Source organism: Rhododendron vialii, chromosome 10a (genome assembly GCF_030253575.1).
Source record: "Rhododendron vialii isolate Sample 1 chromosome 10a, ASM3025357v1".
Classification (NCBI taxonomy): Eukaryota; Viridiplantae; Streptophyta; class Magnoliopsida; order Ericales; family Ericaceae; genus Rhododendron; species Rhododendron vialii.
Window position 1 is genome coordinate 7,321,276 of NC_080566.1, and position 23,471 is coordinate 7,344,746.

Consider the following 23,471-nt stretch of genomic DNA (forward strand, 5'->3'; position numbering starts at 1 on the left):
TTATCCATGCATGTTTTCCATGAAGACCTCGTAACGTTTAAAATCGTTCATTCAGACCTCCTCATCAATATGAAATAAAAAAATAGACTAACTCTGTCAACGGAATAAAGGAAAATGACGATTTTACCTCTTAAAAATCGTCATCTAACGGTCTTTTTCATAGAAAGATACTGATTGGTTAACGGTTATAGTTAAGGGGTCTGTATGGGCGATTTTAAATGTTAGAGGGTCCCGTGAAAAAAAGTAATAGTTGCTGGAGTCTTCGCGTTGTTTAGCCAAAATTTTCTAATTACAAGACATGTGGCCTAATTTTCGTTCTTTTTCTTTAGGGAGGATAGATATGTTTGATCTATTGCAACCACGTAAACAAAGAAAGATGTTAAGGTGGCACACTCATTTGGGAAAAGTTGAGGTGACTATTAGTCCAACGGAATTGCATCATACATTTGTAAATTCGGGGACACTGTTGTCCTCTCTAAGGAACAACAAGGTCTCCGAGTTCTAAATTTTTGTAGGTATTTTCGAAATGTAATTGGATTTGGGCAATTGGAAAAAAACCCAAATATCGATTGATTGATACATGATGAACGTGATTTTAAGCACGATTAGGGTTCTTGATGACATATACAAAGTGAACAAATGATTCGGACAAAAAACACGGACCTAGATCAAGTCCGCAATCTTGCAAACTGCACGCTAATCCAACTCATTTTGACATCAGTACATACTAGGAGAGCAAAAGCCTCTTTTTGTAACAGATTTTTGGTTGAACCATGTTATATGTGCAAATAGTTTCGTGCATAGATTCGAGTATAGTTTTTGCTCCCAATAACCGAATGTCCGTGCTAATTCGCGTGCACCTTGAACAATTCATTAGCCAGTGAAGTCTAACGGGGTGTTTGGCAACCCCATTTTTCCATTTTTGCATTCCCATTTTCTCATTTTGGGTATTTGGCACCCCATTATGAAAACTCATTCTGGGATAATGGATTCATGGATTTTCACTTTAGAAGCAAAAACCCAAAATCTACTCCGGAGGAGCTTTTCACATTTTTGCCTTTTCCCCATTTTCTGGTCAATTACCAAAATACCCACTTCTCCTTCCTTTATTTATCAGTTTTGCCCCCCCTCCTCTTATCCACTTGTTTCCTCTCCTGTTCACACCAGACGACAAATCCACTTATTTCCCATTTTCTTTTCTTTTTTTGCTTCAGTTCGTACATACTGGGCGTGGTGTGTGTGTGTGTTTTTGCTTTAGTTGGTACTTTAATTTGTTTGCTAATATTAAGGGTTTCTGTTTGTTTTATTGTTCTTTATATTATGAGGTATATGTTTGGCGTTAAATTAAAGTGGTGAAATTTCTTATTTCAAATATTACTTGTTACATGGTCTTATTATTTAAATTCTAAAATACCAAATAAAAAATATCGAATGCCTTCCTTACACCTCACATATGAAAATTAAAAAATGGAAAAAATTAAATATTATAAAAAAATATTTTAACACAATAATAACGGCCAAAGGCAAAAAGAAAACAAAATTTGTACATCTTTTAAAACAATAATAAAGGCCAAGGGCAACTTGGTAAAAAATCAATCCATAATTCATTTTCATCATTCATCTACCAAACACTACTATTGTTCCAAAATATATTCTGCACATATCTTTCAAACACTTTTTCATTCTCCAAAACACATTCTGATCATAATCTAAAAAATTAAAAAACCAAAAAGCTGAAAATGAAAAGCCAAAAAGTAGACTCTCAAATACCACCTAAATACAATGATCAACTACTCATTAAGAGACAAGGCACACATGGAGAAAGGGACCATTGCCACCCCAGTGGGCCCAGTGTATTCAAAAAGGAATAATAATTACAAATATACTAGTACAAATTAAGCCACAAAACACTTTGTACCTAATGGGCCAATGGGGTGGGCCCTTAACCTTTTCAAAAGACTTAGAACTTCTTACGAACAAGTTAGACTACTCTTTCGTTTTGTTTTTGTTTTTTTGGTCTTTTTTAGGCCTCTTTCCTACGTCTAAGCCTATCTAGTTATCATGTTCTTTCATCCATAAGCTTCTTTCATTTTGTTCTTATTCAATTTTTTTCGTCTTTGTTAGTTGTGTGTCAAAATTTAGTAGATTGTAGATTCGTCTCGACGAGAGGAATCGAATAAGTAAAAAATTATATTTTTTAGCCAATTTTTTGAAAGTATCCTAGTTTTAGCACTTTTAGCCTCTCTTTTTTTTTTGAAAATTTTGTGATTTTTGGCTAAAAGTGATAAAAGTTGGATACTCCATTTTCAAACAAAATTGGGTAAAAGTCATAATTTTATTTTTTCGATTCCTCTCGTCGAAACAAACCAATAACTTACAAAAAAAAATTGACGCAAAACTAACAAATGCGAAAAAAATTTGAATAACAACAAAACGAAAAAAAGCCTAGGGCTTATTTTAGGAAACTAGGCCTAACTCTATTGATGTATGACAAAAAAATGGTGCTTTTGTGAAAATGGGCGACCTCGAAGCTGACGTACTAGTCCTCTTAAAACCTGAAATAATGCTATAGACGCATAGAGCATGGATTCAGAGACAAATATGTCAGGAACTGCCGAAGCGCCACATAGAGCTGATGGAGGAACCATACACATCAGACACTTCCAGACACATCTATATCTGGATCTGTGCACTCTCATATGTGTCCTTGGCATTTTTGTAAAACCTTTTCCGTCTTCTACTATTTGATTTCTTACCCATTTTGCTTGTATATGTTCGTTTATACAGTAAATGGGTGCTAGTACTAGTTTGTATGGATCGCACACAATTGAAATTCTTTATGAAAATGTTTTCGCCCCTCAAACGAGAAATCATGGCTTCGTCACTACTCGTACTCGACCAACCTTTGCAATTGTAATTCTTTATCGATGTGCGCATAAACTGGCCCGAATACCTGAGTTACAAAAAAAAAATTGCTCCTCAAACGAGAAATCATGGCTTCGTCACTACTCCCACCACTTGACCAACCCTCTAGGGTTTCTGGACACAATTCGTTGGCAAAGGATAAGCTGCAAACTGCAACTACTACCAAACTCTTCGGTACACAGTCACAAAATTCAAAAATGAACACTATTCCTACCACATCTACACATCAAATAACAACTCCCTCTGTTGAAATTGGTAGAATTATGGGACACTGGGATGTGTTTGCAACTGTTCCATGCATTTGAGTCCAATTGCATCGTATGGGATTTATGTGTATCAAACGACTCCGAACGCATCTGTAGTAGTCGGATTGGTGTCCGGACATTCGTATCCATAACCCTGCTGCTGAAAATTTGTAAACACATATATTTCTAATACAAGAGCTATTTCAGTTTTTCATCCTAAAGTATTTTATCAATCAACTAATCCCTTTGGGCTTCCACCTTCAACATATGGAGCAAAAACTCATTCCAAGAATCAATAGGGCCAGGCAAGCACCAATGGAGACAATCAGCTATAGCCTCTCTTTTGTTTTGTGGGTGCCCATAGTGGTATGGGTGCCCATCCGGCCTCATTCCCATGGCTTCAAAAACATCCAACAGCATAAATCTCAATCCCCTCTTTCTCCCTTCTCTTTCTGCTGTCCTGAACTCATCAACTTGAGTCAAATAGTACTCCAAATTGTTTGCATCCATCACCATCTCTTCCTTTCCAAATGGAGTTGTCCTTGAGCAATTCCCTCTCACCCAATCGTCGCTCCCGAAGTGAGTTGGCGAAAATGCCCTCAAAATCGTCACCCCCTTAAAGTTTGGGATCCCCGAAATAGCCTTGAAGGCGGTTCGCAAGGCCTTCCTGTATCCGTAGTACCTCGAAAGGGTAAGGATGTTCGCATCCTGGCACATATGGCACCCGATGACCTTACCCTTTTCGTGGTATATTAATGGCCTGGAGAACCAGTGCCCGACTGAGATGATCAGGTAATCAAAGTCTTTGATCTTGGATGTCCACCCTTCGTCGACCTTGTCTAAGTAGAGATTGAATAGACCCACGACAGAGGAACCGTTGCGGTTTCCAATGGAGGACTTGACCAAATTAGGGGACCATACCAGCCCAAGCGTAAAATTGTAATTGCTGTAGAACCAGCGCGAGATCAAACCTTCTAAACTCGGTGCATCATCCACCGGATGGGCCACCTGAGAGAAAAACATATCATTCATAAAGAACATGCTAATTGTGGCACAAGTTAGAGGAAAATCAAGCAGACTCGAAACATAGTCTATATAACTGCTGAGAATGTTGTTCAGGGCCTTCAGGCAACGCTACGTTCATTTTGGACGAACTCCCAACACAATAGGATGCATATATTATAGCACTGTCAAACTGCATTCCGAACAGGTTTCTGAATATTTCTGAAACCTGTTCGGAATGCACTACACGAGTTTGAAAATACTCAACATTAGCCAAAAGGCACATCAAGGATTCAACTTGGTTTCTCCCCACCGAGTCGCCAACGAATGCCATGGACTTGCCTCTCACGAGCTCCAAGAATTCCTTCGCGTCGAAGTGGGACAGCTCGCATTGATCTGGTTTCCACCTCCATTTCATGAATCCAGCGTCTGGTCTCCCAAGTCTCATGCAGTTTTGTCGATCATCGACCACGCACCTAGTTGAATTCGTGTAATAATACGGCCCCTTGGCATATGGAACCCATTTCCCTTTAGAGATGTCGCAACTCTTCGGCTTTACGGAAACGCGGTTCGAGACATCAGCAGTCATTGAATGATAAACTGGAGAAAGTTCTGGTGAGTATAGGGAAAATGGGGAGATGTTGAGGACATAGAGAGGGATTGCGATGAGAAGAGGTGAGATTATGAGCAATAGGACCACCTTTCTGAAGCCTTTTGCATTGCGAATTTCAGAGACATGAACCTTCATTTGAGGGTAGCATTAACATGAAAAAACATTGCATATGAGGTGACCAATATAATGTGCTAATTGAATCATATGCTATTAATTGTAATACATGTGGGCCCCCGGGTATTAAATTGCGATTTCGGGAAACGTAACGGCCGGCCGATATCCGACGATATTGGTCCGTATTGGTTGACACGCAAGTAAATAATAGTATTGGAGATCTGAAATCACATTATGTAACGGCCTTTATTTAAAACTCTGAGTGTGGCCATCTGTTTGTGAGAGACATTTATTTAAAACCCTGAGTGTGGCCATCTATTTGTGAGAGAGATTCATGAATTTCGTATACTAGTTTTTTAATTGTCATAAACATCATTTAAACTTGATTATGTAACAGTTAGTCGGTATTCATTTCAAAGTTAACTCGTTACTAAAGTGGCTGAGTAACATTAATTACTTTCAACATCAAGAAAATCTGATTATGGGATTGCTCGTTTTCTTGGCCTAACGGCTTCCTGGGGCGGCGATGGCGGTCTGTCTGCTTTTGGGTGGCGGTCTGCTCTTGCGGTGGTGGCTGGTGAAGTCGGCGGTGCTGGCTGGGGGTGCTGTGTGGTAGGGTTTTGATTGGGCTTAAATGGTTGGGCTTGTCTCTTGTAATCTGGGTTTTTAGGCCTTTTAGGTGTTTGGGCTATGTCCCTCTTGTTTTAATTGTTGGGTTTGTCCCATGTATTCGGGTTTTAGGCCTTTCAGGTGTTTGGGCTTGTCCCATATTGGTATTTTCTTGGTTGGCAACTTGACAATCTAGGGATTGAGTCTCGGATTGGATACCATGTGCCTATTAATCTTTGTATCATCTTTTAAAGGTTAATAAAATTTCTTTTTCGCCATTAAAAAAAAGAAAATCTGATTATGTGTGTTGAGTGTAGCATGGTGTAACCAGAAGTCTTTATTCCCAAATTCTATGCCCCTGTCCCAAAGCTCTTCCTACCTATGGGATACCGAAGGCATGGCCCTTGGGGTTAGGCCGTAAGAGTTTCTTTGGTGAATTTTCTAATCCTGGTGAGGGTGGCATGGTTTTAGTTAGACTGGAGAGGAAATTAGTCAAGGTGTGTATAAACTGGTCCGGATACCCCTTGTCATTGAACCAAAGCGAGAGTTTCTCTCTTGAATTACTAGTCCCATTTCGGAGTAAGATGGCTTGCCTTTGACCGGATTGAACTGGAAGGGATTAGTCAAGGTGTCATGTGCATAAAATGGCTCGGATACCCCTTACCATTGAACCCCAAAGGAAAAGGCACCGGGATAGGTAGTTCTAGACGGACGATCGCATACCATCTAGTGTAGCCTTTTGGAAGCTCCAAATTAACGTCTGTGTCTGATTTTTTCAAGAGAAAAGCAAATTAGATGAAATCACTAAAGAAGAATAGGTGAAAAGAAAGTTTAAATTCATTTGTTTTGTTTAGTTGAGTTAGGAAGAGGAGAAGAGAATTATATTATGTACTTGTGCCTTGTTAGTTTTCTTTGGAGGGAGAGAGCGCACGCTACCATCTTTGTCATCAAAAAGAGAAGATGGGGAGAATAGAGCAAAAACCAAGGCCCTCTCTGCCCGAAGTTAGCCGAGTTAGTATGGAGCTCCGACTTTGAAAGGGTAATTTCAAACCTCAATTAATACTCAGATGGAAAAAAAAAATTCAATTAACACGTGGCCTCAAGGTTTGAGAGCGTAGCCACAATTTTTGAGAACGTGGCTGGAAGGTTTGAGTGTGTGACCGCAAGGTTCGGCGGGGTGCGAAGTTCGAGTGTGTGGCCGTGGCCTCAAGGTTCGAGTACGTGACCGCGAAGTTTGAGGGAAAAGCCTTAAGGTTTGAGATATTGCCCGCAAGGTTAGAGGTCCTAGTCACGAAGTTTGAGTGCCTGGCCGCTAAGTTTGAGTGCCTGGACGCAAATTTCAAGCGCTCTTTCGCAAGGTTGTTTCTGGTCAGTTCGTTGATTTCGCTAAATCCTCACGCCAATTGAACGTGTCTTCTTTTTAGCCATTAACGCAATATTGCTCTTGACAACTAATCAAATAAGCAGTAACAGGAATTTCAAAAATTGATAATAAAAAAAAAAAAAAACTGCTAGCCTGCTACATTCTTTGGGTTTCCTATACATGATATTTCTCCATCTGATATCAAACCACAACAAACCATGCAATGCTCTTGGAAATCCAGAACCATAATCAGCAGTGATGAATCCAGGGCCCGGAGAGGCGACCGCACCCCTAAAACTTAACAAAACCTTCAAACGTTACATATAACGCATGACTAACTCGTACCTGAAAAGCTGAAATCTTGAATCTGTCCCCAGTTATAATAAGTTTACCCGATTTTCAAATCGACCAGTTGCGGCCATCGCCCTTCGTTTTCATTACCTGCAGCAAAAGCTCGTTCCACAAATCAATCGGTCCGGGCAAACACCAACGGAGACAATCGGAAAACGTCGTAGACCTCATTTCAGGTGGCTGCCCAAAATGGTTAGGGTGACCATCTGCCCTTGGCCTCATGGCTTCAGTTACATCCAGCAACTTGAAAACCAATCCCCTTTTCTTCCCTTCCAGTTTTGCTGCCAAGAACTCCTCCACTTGAACCAGGTAGTACATCATAATCTCCCAATCCAATTTCAGTTCTTCCTTCGTATACGGCTTTGTTCTCACACAGTTCCCTCTCCCGTGCCACTCCTGGGGCTCGAAGTGCGGGGGCGTTATTGTCCTCAGGATTATTGTCCCCTTGAAGTTCTTGCTGTCAAGAAGGTTCCTAAAGGCGGCTCGAAACGCCTTTCTGAATCCATAGTACCTGAAGGCAGACATGGTGAAGAGAAACCAGAAATTTTACCCAAGTGCAGAGAAGTCACATAACTGGATTCAGCATCTGGAAAACATTTGTTTCTTGCACAAGCCTTGTGAAAAAATACCTGGTGAGGTCTGTGATATTCTCTGTACGGCACATGCTACACCCGACGACCTCGTTTTTCTCGCGATACATCAACGGCCTGGAGAACCAGTGTCCTCCCGAGATGATCACGCAGTCGAAATCGTGAACCTGGGTTGACCAGGCCTTGTCAACCTCATCCAAGTGCAGTTCTACAGGGCTGTCTGACGTAGCATCGATGCCCTTGGCTTCAACCAAATGAGTAGTCGATAAATGCGCTAGGGTGAAATCGAAATCGTGGTAGAACCATCGTTTGGATCTTGGATTGTCCTCGTACGATTTTTCCACGGATTGAGCGACCTGAGATGGGAATAGTAGCGGCTTGCAACACAGTTTTACTGATTGTGAAGAATTAGATAACAGAAAAAAGGCACAGAATAGTATACTACATATCCATGTATTTGGCTGCATCACCCAATTCAAAAGCCAAGCCTAATAAACTACGGCGTGCGAAGAAATTCTGAGATCATGCCACGAGGATCCATATGGAAAGGACAGTTTTATCAATGCATTCCCGTTAAGAATGAAGAAAAGGAGAGAGATCTTCTACTGAAGAGGAAAATTTGGTCACGTAGATCTTTTATTTCGCCGGAATTCATTGATTGCTCTGTATGAATTTCCAACGGAGACCCTTACCAAATCCTAATATTTTCTTTTCGTGTTTATTTTAGAGTTCTTGTTTGCTTGTTGAATGGGATGATGTGGGATTAAAAGACTCTACCACGTGCAAAATGCCGAAAATTTTATGCCGAAAATTTTGAAATTAACAACAGTTTTGACATTATCATTTTCTTGCAATAGAGGGACAAATTCAAGAGGAACGGACAACTTCATGAGTAATTTGCGCACGAAGTTGATCCGATATGTATTTGTAAGCGTTTGTTATCGATAGGCAACTCTTGCAATTGAATTCATGCATGGATGCTATGCCTGTTAGGTATAGTATTCATTTTCTGTAAAAACCAGCTACCTTGCTCCACGAACTGTTTATGGAAAAATGCTTTTGAAAACAGCAAAAAAAGAATCCTGTGTTTCGAAAACTGGTGTTTAGAGCAGTTGAAAATCGTTTTCGTAAGCGAAAACAACACAACAAACTGTGAGAGCTTTTAAACCATTCATTGCTTTTGTTTCAAGAACACAAAAACGAAAAACGAAAAAAAAAAACAGAAACAGGCAAGGAAAATCACTTACACTGCTCAACAGGCACCCCAGTGACTGCACTTGATTTCTAGCCAATGAGTCCCCAACAAAGGCCATGGATTTCCCTCTAACAATCTCCAAGAACTCAGCTGCATCAAACAGAGGCAACTCACACTCATCTGGTCTCCACCTCCACTTCAAGAACTCTGTATCTGGCCTTCCAAACTTGAGACAATTTTGTGTTTCCTCAAGTGCACATGAGCTTTCATTTGTGTAATAAGGTCCTTTGGGATACGGCACCCACTCCCCTTTAAAAAGGTTGCATCCCTTCATTGACTTCGTTCTTATTGTGTCATCGGGACTTACCAACGGTTTCGATCGGTAAAGAGGGCTTGAAATGTTTTGATGAGTTGATACATTGTCATACACGTAGTGCAGAATGATTAGGGTTGTGAGAGCTAGGGTTAGGGTTAGCAGGATTGCCTTTTTGTAAGAGTTTTGTGATGAGTTGTACCCACTAGGAAGCCTTAGCATATTAACCCTCATTTGAGGAAAATTTGGAAGAGGAAACTTTTGAATTTTGGGGGTGCATATACCATTTCAGTAATAGCACTTTCTCGGTGGTGTAGTTTATAATTATAGTGAAAAGTGAGGATTGGTGCAGAAATTCTGGAAATGGCTTGCCAAAGGTTACACTAAACCCATGTCAATAAATATGGGCAAATATAGTTACAAGAGTTGTATAACTCCCATGTTTAATTGTAGTTAATTCACATTGTTTAAGATACACTAGTAACATCTTCTCATTTGTTGTAACTTAGTTCAAATATTCAAGTATTTATCAGGACAAAAAAAAAAACTAACATTTCAAATATTTATCGGTGGCGGCTCCATGAATATTTAGCAGGATATTCAAGAATTTTCTTAAGTCTACTAGCTCTATTAACCAGTAATATACATAGCCAAAATCTCATATTTTAGTGTCAATAGCGCGATAAAAAAACATACATAACATTTTATAATTATCCTCGACTAATTTTTATATTTCGAGCCAAACAAGATCAAACCGGCGCATGAATTCACTAATATTCTTTTGGGAGAAATTGTGGCGAATAGGTTTGCACAAATCTTTGTCGACATATGAGCTTGTTTTTGGAAATATAAAAGTCCGACTATCGCTCAGAGAGAAGCCAAAACACAATAGTGATAGGCGATATCAATAGAATTTTCTCTCTATTTGTTTAAATTTTGTCTTTAACAGTGTGTATTTGTTTTGGACTTAAGTATTAAGTGTTTCATACTATAGGACTTAGTGCACATTAGGCCTCTTAATTCTTTTTTCAGAGTACCAAACCAGTGTACTTATCACACACACACACAAACCTGTACATAAAGGTGGCTCTGCCTGCTGATTGAAAGCAAATTATTGCACGAAAAGTGTTCAACAACAATTTTCTTGAGAATGTTGCTAAGGTTCAAATCTACTGAGAGTGTCCAATTTCGAAAGGGCAGTATTTCTGCCAATTCAAATCATTGTCCGAAAGAATAAAATTCAGAAGTACACATTCCATGGACTGTAGCACCGGGATCTTTATAGGGCGTAACTAAAAGGAGCCGCCAAGCATACGTAAAGATTTTTTATTTTTTATTTTGATCCGAAGCATACGTAAAGATGAAAGCACAACAAATTACACTCGGGAGGTGAAACAGCAGTTGAAAGCAAAAAGGAGTAGGTGCCAACAGAGAATGTAATGTTTGTTTGACACTATGGGAACACATTGGCAGGGATGACCAGAGGCCAGAGCTAGAACAAGGAAATTAGCACTCCATTTTATACATGAGACATGCTTCTGTACAACCAGATACTATGGAATAATAAAACATTGAAACCAGATTCAACAGCTGAAGAACCATTACACTCGCTAGAATGAAATCTTGATGAAGACCAAGATATGGAGAGCTAAAATGTAAAGGACAAAAGCCGACCTCAGTAGCATGAGCCTCTGTTGGGTCTCATTTCGGCCACCAACGTGATAAGGCGGCCTATGATGTGGGTCCACAATGTAACCAGAGTTGCTTCTTCCCAATCGATTCCTTGCTGTATTGGCTTCCCCCGTACTGGTTTCAAGCCTTTTCCACAGCCCATTTAACCTTTCTAGCTCCATCTCCTTCAGATGGATTTCACCAAGTAGTCCCTCTGCTTGGGCCTACAAGGAAGGAGTAAGGATAGAACATAAGGAGCTTCCTCTAAAAGTCAAATAAAGAAATGACTAAAAATCAAGCAAACTCAAAATAGTCAAATCGCACCTGCTTTGCGGCTAGTTGCTCAATTAGGCTGTGTAGCTGTTTATCCAACATTTTCTCTCTCTGAGCTGAAGGAAATTGAATCCAAGTTAAAAGTTAGACAAGCTTAGATACCTTTCTTGGTTCTATTTCAACACACCAAGTAGGAAGCTGCAGGTCAAAGTTCTCCACATCAACTTTTCCCACAGGTAAAACTTTCCACAGATTGTCATTGGGATAAAATCAGAAAGAAAAAACAACTAACGAAGTGCTCAGTACAACGATTTCAAAATAGAATGTGGGTAGAACAAAATTTTCAAAGCTGTAAAGGAAAAGAGTTCAGAAACCACACATCACACTAGTTAGCAACCTTTTTCAGTTTTTCTAGAAAGTTTATGACTCCTTGCATTATTTCATTAAGATTCTAGAACCTCATTGATTTCGTTAAGACTTATTGCAGTCATTCTTGTGTTGTTACCATATCATTATGTTACGCTTTGTGCAACCTTACTCTAAGGGTAATACCTAACGAGTTAGAAGTGGGATTCTTACACCTTTTTTTCTTCCCTCCCACAAAGTTACTATTCTAAGTTTATCATTTTCACAGACCCAAAAGGTCCAACTCTCAGCCCTATACCCAGTGGCAGACCCACAAATTTGTATTTGTTGGGGGGGGGGGGGGGTGGGGGGAGGGGCGGCACATTGTAGTTACAATAGTGAAATTTTAGTTTACATATTATTTCTTGTCTTGTTTGAGTAAACTTAACTCGTATGCTTAGATTTCTTGAAATAATAAATCTTTTATGTAAAATTAAAATTATAGAAATTGGTGACTACAGGTAAATTCAGTTTCTGATTAACAGAAATGCGTGTGCACAAAATGATGGTGTGAAATGTACCACTCTAAGAATTAGTTTGACAAATATCCACAAAAATGAAATTAGGAGTAATTTTATTAGAATGCGATCATAAATTTATTGGGTATAATTGAAATATACAAGGATATGAATGTAATTTTACAAGATTGAGTGGGGACCCTGCCCCCACGGGCCCCTACCTCTGTCCGCCCCTACCTATACCCAACATTCCAACTGCCAATCAACTAGAAGCATAAAACTTTTCCTACAAATTAGTCTTAAACTAAACATCGAAAACCATGGTTGTTCTTAAACCCTGCATCCTTAGATTTCAAACTTGGCCCCTTCCCACTCGAAGCCCTTAGTTACTTATTTCCTGTCTTATAACCCTAACCCTGAAAGCTTTTAACAACCAGAACCCTTCCCAATTACCACTACACACAGCCTTAAGCCCTAGTTTCCTAATCCCCCTATACCATCCAACTCCTAACATATTAGTAACGCGTGCTGATCTAAGTGGTTGAGACACCTCCACATAGGATAAGTCATATCAAACATTAACAACTAGTGCCAGCATGCTCCTAACATGCCTAGAATCCTTATCGGTTACAGTATGGCCAACGGACATGTCACTGTCCAAATGAAATGCCCACAACTGCAAAAAGGTGCTTTGTTTTAGGGAAATGATTTTGCCACTCCCTTTTTTGTTAACGCCACTCCCCTGCAAATGTATTTTTGCAAAAATACACTTGCAGGGGAGTGGCGTTAACAAAAAAGGGAGTGGCAAAATCAGCAGCCTTGTTTTAATTTAGTTTAAAGACCACAAAGAAGAAGATCACAGAAAGGTGGTTGCAGCAGTAGCAGAATGGGAACTAGAGAGCACAACATCTTTGTATGGACATTTCCTTGACATTTTCGTCCTCCGATGTTCTGATATTCCGATTAAAAAAGTACATACGCAACCCACCCACATAACCTATTGACATTGATGCTCCATGCCAAAAAAAGATTGCCTTGTTGCTTATTATTATAAAGTGGAAGTTCAAACAAGTTATACATATGAAGAAGCGGATAATGTAAAATACCAGGAGAAGGCTGCTTCAGTGCATTCTCTTGGACTTGCGCCCATTTTTTCTCCAAGTCCTGAACAATCACTTCCATTGAACCCTAAGAATATAAAATGGTTTCAGTAACAGCCAAAGTATTTACAAGGGAAAACTAGTAGAAATTACATAAAAAGGGCATGACCAATATGAGAAATATGCAACAGACCAGTTCTTTTTTCTTGTTCTCTAACTTGCCCAGTAGATTGGATTCTGAAGCTTCTGTATCTTCTTGAGCTTTAACTGTTGAATCAACCAGGAGTTCACCTGATTTTCCAGATTGCCTGTCATCCAATGCAGCAATCACATTGTCTAACTCTGCCTTCAGATTTTTCTCAGTTAAGTCCATTTCCTGTAAGGCAGTACTTTTAATTTGCCTCAAAGGTTGGTGAGGATTGAACGGACGGCTCTACTTTAAAAAGAGTTCAATGTGGAACAAAAAAAAGGCCCCACACGGCCTCCATCCTCATTTAGTTGGGAGTAATTGCTTGTATGGTTTTAGTGACAGAATATGTCCAACTAAAAAAACCACAAAGTTAACCAAATTTGTCCACAAAGTTCTTCAAAACTGCTCTTTATGCCTGAACACATAAAATCCTCGACGTACAATCCTGCTGACATGCTTCACTGCTTTGAAAACTATTCAAAAATCACTTACAACAAATGTATGTTCATCAACTTCTCTGTGACAAAGTAGTTCAAAAGAAAACCACAACACGCAGAAAGAATCCTAGAGAGGATTATTTCTCTCTGAAGGAAATGAAAGCAAAAAGACGAAAGAAATATTGGTACTTTATCTCTTACCTGCAACTTAGACTGAAGTAAATTTGCTTCTTGTAACTTCTCTTGTATTTTATTCCCACAATCAGATATAGCCTTCTCAAATGCAGCATTTTCTTCTCGCAATGTAACCTCTCTCAGTTGTGCCTGGCCCAAAAAGATCACTGCCAAAACGTTATACTTTGGTTCAAACTGAATGCTCATCCAACTACCAACTGTATGAGAAAAAAGGAAAAGGAAATCTCCAATCTTAAACAGTAGGGGCCAGTTCTAATCCAAGGCAAACATCTAGGCCCAAGAGTTAATTGTTAATCCAAAGAAATATACCAAATTAGCATCGCTTCATGTTGAGGACATAAATAATAAAGTTTCCCCTCTCTCTAACAGCTTAAGCTTTTAGATGAGCTGGTAGTTAACAACCTAACATAGTATCAGACCAGGCAATAGATCCTATGTTCGAACCTCACCGTCTACCTAATGATTAAAATTTACACGTGTTTAGCCCGCTTATGGATGAGAGTTTGGCTACACATGAGGGGGAGTGTTAAGAATATTAATAATAAAGTTTTCCCTCTCTCTAACAGCTTAAGCTTTTAGATGAGTTGGTAGTTAACAACCTAATATAGGCCTACTTTTAAAGGCCACAAATCTGCTTTGCCAAAAACAACCCCTTAGTTGAAGAATTGAACACAAGATACAGCATAGCAACATTGGAGAAACTTAAGAATTCAACGTCAAGCTTTTCAGTGCTGTTCCAACAAATGGTAAAAAATGTGAGCACTAAACCATATAAACATAAAAAAACCACACCAATGTCAACAGTACAACTGAATAAGAAACTAAATTGATATTCTACTACCCATGTCAAGAAAAAAAACTCCTGAATTGAAGACCATGAGTCTTGTATGTAAGAATCCTGGCAACCTGTAGGTTGCCAATGAAGATCTTCAATCAAATTAAAGACCCATGTGAGCAAAAGAAATGATTTTTGCACCCCACTATTTTATAAATGCACTTTAAAATAGGTGGAAGACTAGAAATAAATAAATTTTCAAAGCACACAAGAAATAAATTTTGAAATGCATGCAAAAATCATTTCCCAGAAAGGAACTACAAATTTGGGAAACATGTAGCATTTACATTATTTTGCATATATATACCAAAATAGGACAAATTAGATACGGAAATCCAAGAACTTTTCAATCTGCTTTGGAGGGGCATTATGAATGGGCGGGAGGTTTTTGGTAAGAATACCCGTTTGGCGGTTGGTGATGGGCATAGAGTGAAGTTTTGGGAGCATGTTTGGTGTGGAGATGTATGTTTGAGGGAAGCTTTCCCGGATGTCTATATCTTAGTTTGCAATAGAGATGTGAAAGTTTATGATTACCACCATGTTCAAAACGGGGTTACTATTTGGGATATACACTTGTGTAGAGATATGCATGAACAGGAGGAGGAGGCTTTGATGTCGTTGCTCACTAGAGTGTATGGTGTACTGGGGATAGAAGAAGGGGAGATGAGATGCGGTGGAATCTATCCTCATCTGGATCCTTTCGGGTGAAATCCTATTATCAAGCTTTATGTCAGGGGGGTAATCCTTCCTTTCCTTGGCAAGCTATTTGGAAAACCTCAGCTTTGCTTAAAGTGAGTTTCTTTGTTTGGTGCGCGGCTCAAGGCAAAATTCTTACTATCGATAACTTGATTTGAAGAGGGAGAATCATGGTAAATTGGTGGTGTATGTGCAAAAGGGATGTGGAGACGGTCGATCACCTCCTCCATTGCCCGGTGGCTTGGGAGCTTTGGACTTTGGTGTTCTCTTGGTTTGGGATTCAATGGGATGTTTCAAGAGTGTCATGGAACTCTTAATTGCTTGGAAATGTGCTAGAGTGGGAAAAAGAAGGAAACGTGTTTGGGTTATGATCTCTCTTTGCTTAATGTGGGTGATTTGGCGTGAAAGGAATTCGAGATGCTTTGAGGGGGTTGAAAAGCCTTTATTTAAAATAAAAAGTTTTTTGTTAAATAGCTTGTATAGTTGGGACAAGTATGATTGTTTCCCATCTCTTGGCCAATTTTTAGATTGGTTTGAGCTTTTTCAGTCGAATAGGAGTGCAGGTGTATAGGGCCTTTTTGTCTCGTGGCCTTCAATTGTATATGAGCGGCATTCCCTTAATGCCTTGTTGGTAATATATTCTTTTACTTATCAAAAAAAAAAATGTTCAAACTTAGCTTGTTTATGAGACAAGCTAATCTCAAACATGAGCTGATCTTGAGTAGCTCAAATTTTTGATACATCATAAGCAGAAAGAGCCGAGTAATAGCTTGTTCGAACTTGGTTTGAGATCTTAACGAGCTTAAAAAAATGTTCAAGCCTGACTTGTTTATGAAACAAACTAATCTTGAAACAAGCTTTTAACGAAGGAACGCGAGCTCAAACTCAATTAGCTTTGTCCGTTTAGCCATCCTAATCTTAAGAAAGGGGTGCAAAAAATCATTTTCCAAATTAAAACCCACAAATCTAAGGAATCACATCAATTTTTGCAGTAAAAGAAGAAACCCCAAATAAAGCACACACTTAACAACAAGAACCAGTGAGTGCGTCCTAGGGCTGCACACGAACTGAACTTCTCATGAGCAGCTCGTGGCTTGGCTCGGCCCGACTAGACAAGCAGAGCTCGAGTTTTGGGCTCGTTTATTGAATGAGCCCAACTCGACACTCAAAACTCGGCTCGGCCAACAAAAGCTCGGCTCATTTGTATAGGCTTGGCTCGTTTAAAGATGCTCGTTAAGTAAATTAGTCAGACTCGGCTCGTTTCTCGACGGGCCGAGCTCAACTTTTAGGCATGTTTAGTAAACGACCTCGAAGGCTAAGAAGCTCGGATCGGCTTGTTTACACCCCTTAGAACCACAACCCATATTTGAAAACCAAATTAAGGACGAAAATAAGATACACCCATATGACTATATGAGAAAAGACTGGGAATTAGTAGAGGGACCTGTTCCTTGGTGGTGGAGTGAGCGTTGAGCTGGAGGGCGAGGGCGGCGTTGGAGGCGAGGGAGTGGGCGTGGAGGTGAGGGAGGCGTTGGGAGATGTCAGGGGGAGGGAGTCTCAGCCGTAGATCTTGGATCGAACGGTTCAGGGACTTGGCTTTGAGATCTAAGTCTCGAACGTACTGTTGCTGTTCGGGAGTGAATACGAGAGGGATTGTTGCGTTGGTGTCGTCTTCGTCATTGCTGTGTCCGCCGGCTCCGACCACATCTGCTGCCCAGGCGAACAGTCCGGCCATTCTCTCTCTCTCTCTCTCTCTCTCTCTCTCTCTCTGTTTGGATTTTCGGAAAAGGGAAAAAAGAATTTACCCCGCACTCAAGAAGCAGAAAGAGGTGAAATATTTCTGTTTGAAACTTGCGAAAAAGAAAAGAAAAAACAGTAAAGTGGTTAAAGGTCTTTTCTAAAGTTTTGCGAAGTATTTTATTTTTTATTTTACGAGATGCGTCATTTTCTTATAAATTGTCACCTTTAATTCCCGGAACATACCCTTAGAAGAAAAGTGTACGAAAAATGTAAGGTTCCGACTGTTATGCTTCGAGTGGTTGGGGAGCATGATGCTCCCGATAGCAAATAATGTGTATCGGCGTAGTTACTGTAGTTATAGAGGAGTAATATTGTAAGTGTAACCAAATAATATAATAAATATATTCATGTAACGTAGTAGTAAATGGCATATATAACCAAATTCCGTGGTATGTATTATTGCGATTTTCGATGGAAAAATCATAAAATTATATTATTTTTAATAAATTTATTTTTGTGGGTAGTTTTGATCAATATGATTTACTATTTTCAATCTAAGGGTCTATATTTAATGGGAGCGTCATGTTCCCATACCATTTGGGAGCCTGTTAAAAGTCTGAAAATATAGGCTCTGTTTGTTTTGACGTAAAATATTTTGCACTGGAAAATATTCTTGGTATAAAATGATTTTACTCAAAAAAAAATTTTATTTTTATTTTTATTTTACTAATTAGAGAGCATACATAATATGAGTATCTATATAATATGGAGCAGCGATTTTTGAATTTTTCATATTTTGGACCCTCGAATTTGTACATATTTTATCTATGGCTGAGATTTACGGATAGTAAGACTAGAAATATATTTGGAAAGAATGAATATTTGAAGGAAGGATGAAAGAAAAACTAAAATTGATGTTTCCTAATTTTATTCTGATTCCTTATTTTCGATATTTTCTTACTTTCCTAACAGTTATCAGTCAAAATTGATTACCGTAATCTAGGGTAGTCTCTCCCTCAATGAATTACTCCTGGTCGCGAATAATTACCCTTGGCCGCAATGAATTACTCGTGGCAGCAAAAAATTACTCTTGGTCGAGAATTACTTTTGGCCGCAGCGAATTGCACTTGGCTGCGTTGAATTGCACTTGACCATGTCGAATTGCACTTGGCCGCATCGAATTGCACTTGGCCGAATTGAATTACACTTGGTTGCATCGAATTGCAATTCGCCCATCGAATTGAACTAGACCGCTCCAAATTACTTTTGGCCACATCGAATCGATGCGGCCAAAAGCAATTCTTAGCAGCCATGAGTAATTCGATGCGGACAAGTGCAATTCGATGCGGACAAGTGCAATTCGATGAAGCCAAGTGCAATTCGATGCGGCCAAAAGTAATTCGATGCGGCCAAGAGTTATTCTTCATGGCTAGGAGTAATTCTTTGCGGCTAATAGTAATTCTTCACGACCAGAAGTAATTCTTCGCGGCAGAAGTAATTCTTCGCGATAGGAGTAATTCTTCGTGGCTAGGAGTAAAATTTTGCGATCAGGAGTAATTCTTTGTGGCCAATAGTAATTCTTCACAGCAAGGAGTAATTCTTCGCGCCAGGAGTAAAATTTTGCGGCCATGAGTAATTCTTCGCGGCCATGTGTAATTCTTTGCGGTCAATAATAATTCTTTGCATCAGATTCTTTTTCTTTTTAACTAATAGGTAAGAGAACAAAATTATTGATCAATACAACTTGAGTTGTTAGTTTGGATGATTTGGAGTTTTATGATCTGTCTGGGATTGAAGATTGTAGGTTTTTTTGTTGGAGGCTTTTGTGTAGACGAAGTTTTAAACTCTACTCCTACCTTGGTTAGATGTAATCTTTGAACTATTTTGTTTTTCTATTTTTCTAGGTTAGTTAAAGAAACAAGTGCGATATAGGTGTCACTTTTGAGTGTGTGGACGTTCAAAAAATTGAATTCGAGTTGGAATCCCGTATGATTATACATTTTTAATATCTCTGATGCTATCCCTGAATGCAATTAACCGAATTAAACAAATTTGGTAACATTTGTTGTGTTAAACTATTTTATGAACTTGGTTAGATTGACTATATTTGAAACTTATTCTTAAAATAAAAAATTTCAACAAGTTGATTTTGTTGAGAGAAGGGATTTTTTTCTAATTCACGATTATTTGTAATACTCTTCTCGCATGAGGTGGGACCATATGCATATTCTAGACTTACCTCATGTGAGATGGCGTTAAAAAAAACCGTTGTATCCATAAAAAAAAAAAACTTTAAAAAAGGGAAATTTGATACTTCATTTATACTATATTTAGAAAGCATTGCGTCGTGCCTCTTTAGGCACCAGCAATTACTAGTAATATATATGTCTCAACTCGACTCGTTTGCAGATATTTTTGGCTGTTTATCTTTTTCTGTGTGAACTTACGTCTCCATCCGCGGGGAAATAAGGTTCTGGGTGATAAAGGAGAAATGGTGGATATGTAATATGAGGGAAACCGTTAAAAATCAAGGATTAACTAAAAAGAGGTTTGTTTGGTAGTTGAAATGAATAGGTAAAAGTTGGTTAATAAAGAAATACTCCCTCCGTCCCGATTTGTTTGTCCACTTTTTGACTTTTTGAGAGCGTTTGACCTCTCAAAGAATTGGCTATAATTTTCAATTCGTAATGTTTTTAATATGCAATATGGATCTTGTTTGATAGGTCTCAATTAGTTTTATTATACAAAATCTTCAAAATCATAAAAAACATTATAAAATATAAGATATAAGTATATTTTTGAAAGACACGTATTTTGACAATTGGACAAATAAATTGGGACAGAGGGAGTAATAATGAAAATACAAAAACGGCGGAGAGATTTGAGGGGCACGCTAATAATTTCGCCCACCCAGATAAGTTTATCGTCGGAGGTGGGATGGGTTTCGCTAAGACCCTAGCAACGGACTCAGCTTATCCTGCAGACAAGCCGTCCGAGTGCAAAGGAGAGAACCAAACATTAGATAATAAAAGTGGACTAGGATATCCCCCAATGGCCAAAGCCTTTATCCCGCTTCAATCTCTGCCCACCAAACGGGCTATGTCATGGAGGATCAAAAAAAAAACACGGGCTATGTCATGGAGTGGCCTAAGTGCCTCGGATTCGAGTTGATGATCGTTCGGCCCATCATGCTATTTTGGCCTAACAAGTAAAATGGTTTCTTTTTTTGTCTTTCTTCAAATTTTTTTTGCATTTGTTAGTATTTCGTTAATTTTTTTTGTGAATTATTGTTCTTCATGATAAGAGGAATATAAAAAGTAAAAAATTATAGTCAAAAGTCAATTTTTTTGAATAAAGACAAAAATAAGTTAATAAGTCATTTTTTTCGTCTTTATTCAAAAAAGAAATTTTAAAAAATTGGATTTTGACTATAATTTTTTACTTTTTAGATTTTTCTCGTCATGACGAATCAATAATCTACAAAAGACGACACAAAACTAACAAATATGAAAAAAAAATTGAATAAGGACAAAAAAAAAAGTCTGCCAAAAGATACTATAAAATGTTTATCTGGATTTTACAATCCCACTTCCAAAAAAATTAACAGAAAAAGAAAAAGAAAAAGAAAATTAGTTTTGAATCCAAAAGTATGGCATGATTCTTAAATTCAACTCAATAATTCTCACTTTATCAACTTAAAACCCTATATTTATTGACAAGTCCTAGTGTTAAACTCTGGGGAAATTTTTTTTTATATCCCTTCGACTTTGACCTAAAATTCAATTTGGTCCTTCACCTTTTAATTTGGACAAATTAATACTTCGAGTTTTCAATTGGTTCCCATGTCAACCTTTAAATGGATGGCGTTATATTTTGGACGGAAAAAGACCATGTGCTTTGCACATGACCCCTTTTAAGGGGTATTATTGTCAGTTACATTCTCTCTCTTTCTTTTGAGGATAAAAATATCACGTGCCCAGCCATTCTCTCTCTCTCTCTCTCTCTCTCTCTCTCTTAAAAATAAAGTCGACATAAACCCAAGAAAAGAAGACCAAATTTCCTCTCTCATGCTTTGTTTCCACCAGCTATAGAGCATGGCACCCCTAACCTTCCTCCCCTCCTTAGCCTACTCCTCTCCCTCTCTCACTTCCCCACCCTGTCACTCTTGGATACCGATAACCTCCCACAACCCTCCAAAGTTGTCCAACTCCTCAAAACCCAAAACATAAACCGGGTCAAGCTCTACAACACCGACCCCACACTCCTGCCTTCCTACCTGCCTCGGCGACCTCGACGAGATCCTTCAATGCAACGGTGGTGGCGACGATCACAACCCCCAACAAGCATTCTATCTGAACACAATTATTTTGGAGTTGGGTTTTAAAATTGTGTTCCTCGTTGCTCTTTTTTTCCTGCATGATTTGAGTTTAAGTGGGCCTTCTTGTCAAATTGTAACCTCTACTTCATTGTGGATTATGTGTTGTAATTTAGTGAAGAATATGTCCAATTTATTGGAATGTATTTATTAAGTAGTTGAAGGACTGGGCAAATTTGTTTGGATGGTGGAATGATAGGAGTATGATTTAGCAGTGTTTAACACTGTTGTTAATAGTGAACGTCGCACAGCTTTTTGCCCTTCGTTACCCGCCGCTTGCACTGCCATTGATGGCCGTCGATTCTGACGCGGCGGAATTCACGAGAGACTAGTTAGCGTACTAGTCCAAACGAGATAAACAACTCGTCGCAACGAGCAATTCTTGCGCACAAGAAAAAGAGAGAGAATCTCTGCAATATTATTGATAAAAGTTTAAAAGTTGAATAATTGAATAGGTTACAGCCCTTTTTATAAGATCCTAACCTTAGAAATCCTACTGTAAAAGAAATAATAAATCATGCCAAAACAAACGGCATTAAATAAAACATATTTCCTAATTAATTAAAATAAAATCTTAATTCTTGTAGACCAAGAATTCTAATAAAGGCAAAAATCAAAATTAAACCGAATACGGAAAGTTAATAATTCTAACCTAAACGGAAATATTCCTAACCAAAATCTTATTTTAAAACAAAGAAAATAAAATACAAAAACTCTCCATTTTTGTCCTACATCAGTCTCCTTTTCTTCAAAAGAACTCGACCTCGAGTTCTCGTTAGGAATCTGCCATCTTCCATACCAAAGAAACAGATACTTAGAATACTTCAACTCCTTCCTTAACTTGAAATAAAACTTCAAGAAAAAGTGTATTTGCAAAGATTGTTTCTCAGCATGCTTTAACTTGTTGACAAAATTCACTAGATGAATGTTGAGAACCCAATCAAATTGCTGCACTCCAAGAAAATCAACTAGAACCTTATGCTGAAGTTGCTGATTCTCTAGACTTTGATTTATTATAGAATTGGTTGGCACTCCTTTGTTAGAAAATCGAATTTCAGCAACAACCATATTTTCTTGTAGTGTTGTAGTCAACTCTATTGCAGGTGATTCATCAAGCCCAAACGCACAAGCCTCCAATGCAATATTATTTTGGTCCTCCGCAGCCTCATCTGAAATAATTTCAATATTCTCTTGCACACAAGTATTGATGCCAATTTCATCTTGATCATGAACTTCAATCTTGCATTCCTCTTTTTTGCTAATATAAAGGTCAACTTTCTTTTTATCATCAGTTTTATTGTACCCATAATGATTGCATTCAACATCGACCTCCACTGTTTCTTCGATGTTGGGCTCAACAAATATCACCTCCTCTAATTCAACTCGATCTCCTTCCTCTTCTGCGATTTCATATCCATCATAATAGCTGGAACGTGAGGAATCTGAGGTTGAAAGATTTTTATCGGTTTGTTGACGCTTTGAGTGACCCGAACCCAACAGTCTCAGTGATGTGTCCTTCGAGTTTTCAGTAGCCGCAACGGTATAATTTTTATTACTTGAAAAAGAATAAGACAACCCAAGATTATCTCGGGACAATCTCTTGGACTTAAGATTTCTTCGATACTCTTCATATAACATCTGACCATGATGCGATTGAAGAAATCTATCACTCATCAATCGTCTCATCCTGAGCCATGTCTTGACTGGTTGTTTATACTGGCGCTCCCGATTATATTGCAATTGCTTCCACCATCTAGAAGCATAGCCTTGTAATTT

At 38.6% G+C, this 23,471-nt stretch overlaps 3 protein-coding genes across 3 annotated transcripts; all 3 read right to left on the reverse strand.

Annotated features, from left to right (window-relative positions):
• Nucleotides 1-2,718: 2,718 nt before the first annotated feature.
• LOC131304592 (protein trichome birefringence-like 19) lies at nucleotides 2,719-4,952 on the reverse strand. The gene is made up of 2 exons (XM_058331884.1): nucleotides 4,441-4,952; nucleotides 2,719-4,178 (listed from the first exon to the last, which is right to left on the reverse strand). The coding sequence occupies exons 1-2, from the start codon at nucleotides 4,918-4,920 to the stop codon at nucleotides 3,408-3,410; spliced, it is 1,251 nt and encodes a 416-aa protein (XP_058187867.1). The 5' UTR covers nucleotides 4,921-4,952; the 3' UTR covers nucleotides 2,719-3,407.
• A 2,061-nt stretch (nucleotides 4,953-7,013) lies between these two features.
• On the reverse strand, nucleotides 7,014-10,318 carry LOC131304593 (protein trichome birefringence-like 19). The gene is made up of 3 exons (XM_058331887.1): nucleotides 9,060-10,318; nucleotides 7,852-8,168; nucleotides 7,014-7,733 (listed from the first exon to the last, which is right to left on the reverse strand). The coding sequence occupies exons 1-3, from the start codon at nucleotides 9,552-9,554 to the stop codon at nucleotides 7,271-7,273; spliced, it is 1,275 nt and encodes a 424-aa protein (XP_058187870.1). The 5' UTR covers nucleotides 9,555-10,318; the 3' UTR covers nucleotides 7,014-7,270.
• A 495-nt stretch (nucleotides 10,319-10,813) lies between these two features.
• On the reverse strand, nucleotides 10,814-17,417 carry LOC131304594 (uncharacterized). Its single transcript, XM_058331888.1, has 6 exons — nucleotides 17,025-17,417; nucleotides 14,056-14,178; nucleotides 13,421-13,603; nucleotides 13,234-13,315; nucleotides 11,316-11,380; nucleotides 10,814-11,215 (listed from the first exon to the last, which is right to left on the reverse strand). Exons 1-6 carry the CDS (start codon nucleotides 17,313-17,315, stop codon nucleotides 10,931-10,933), a joined length of 1,029 nt encoding a protein of 342 aa, XP_058187871.1. The 5' UTR covers nucleotides 17,316-17,417; the 3' UTR covers nucleotides 10,814-10,930.
• Nucleotides 17,418-23,471: the final 6,054 nt, after the last annotated feature.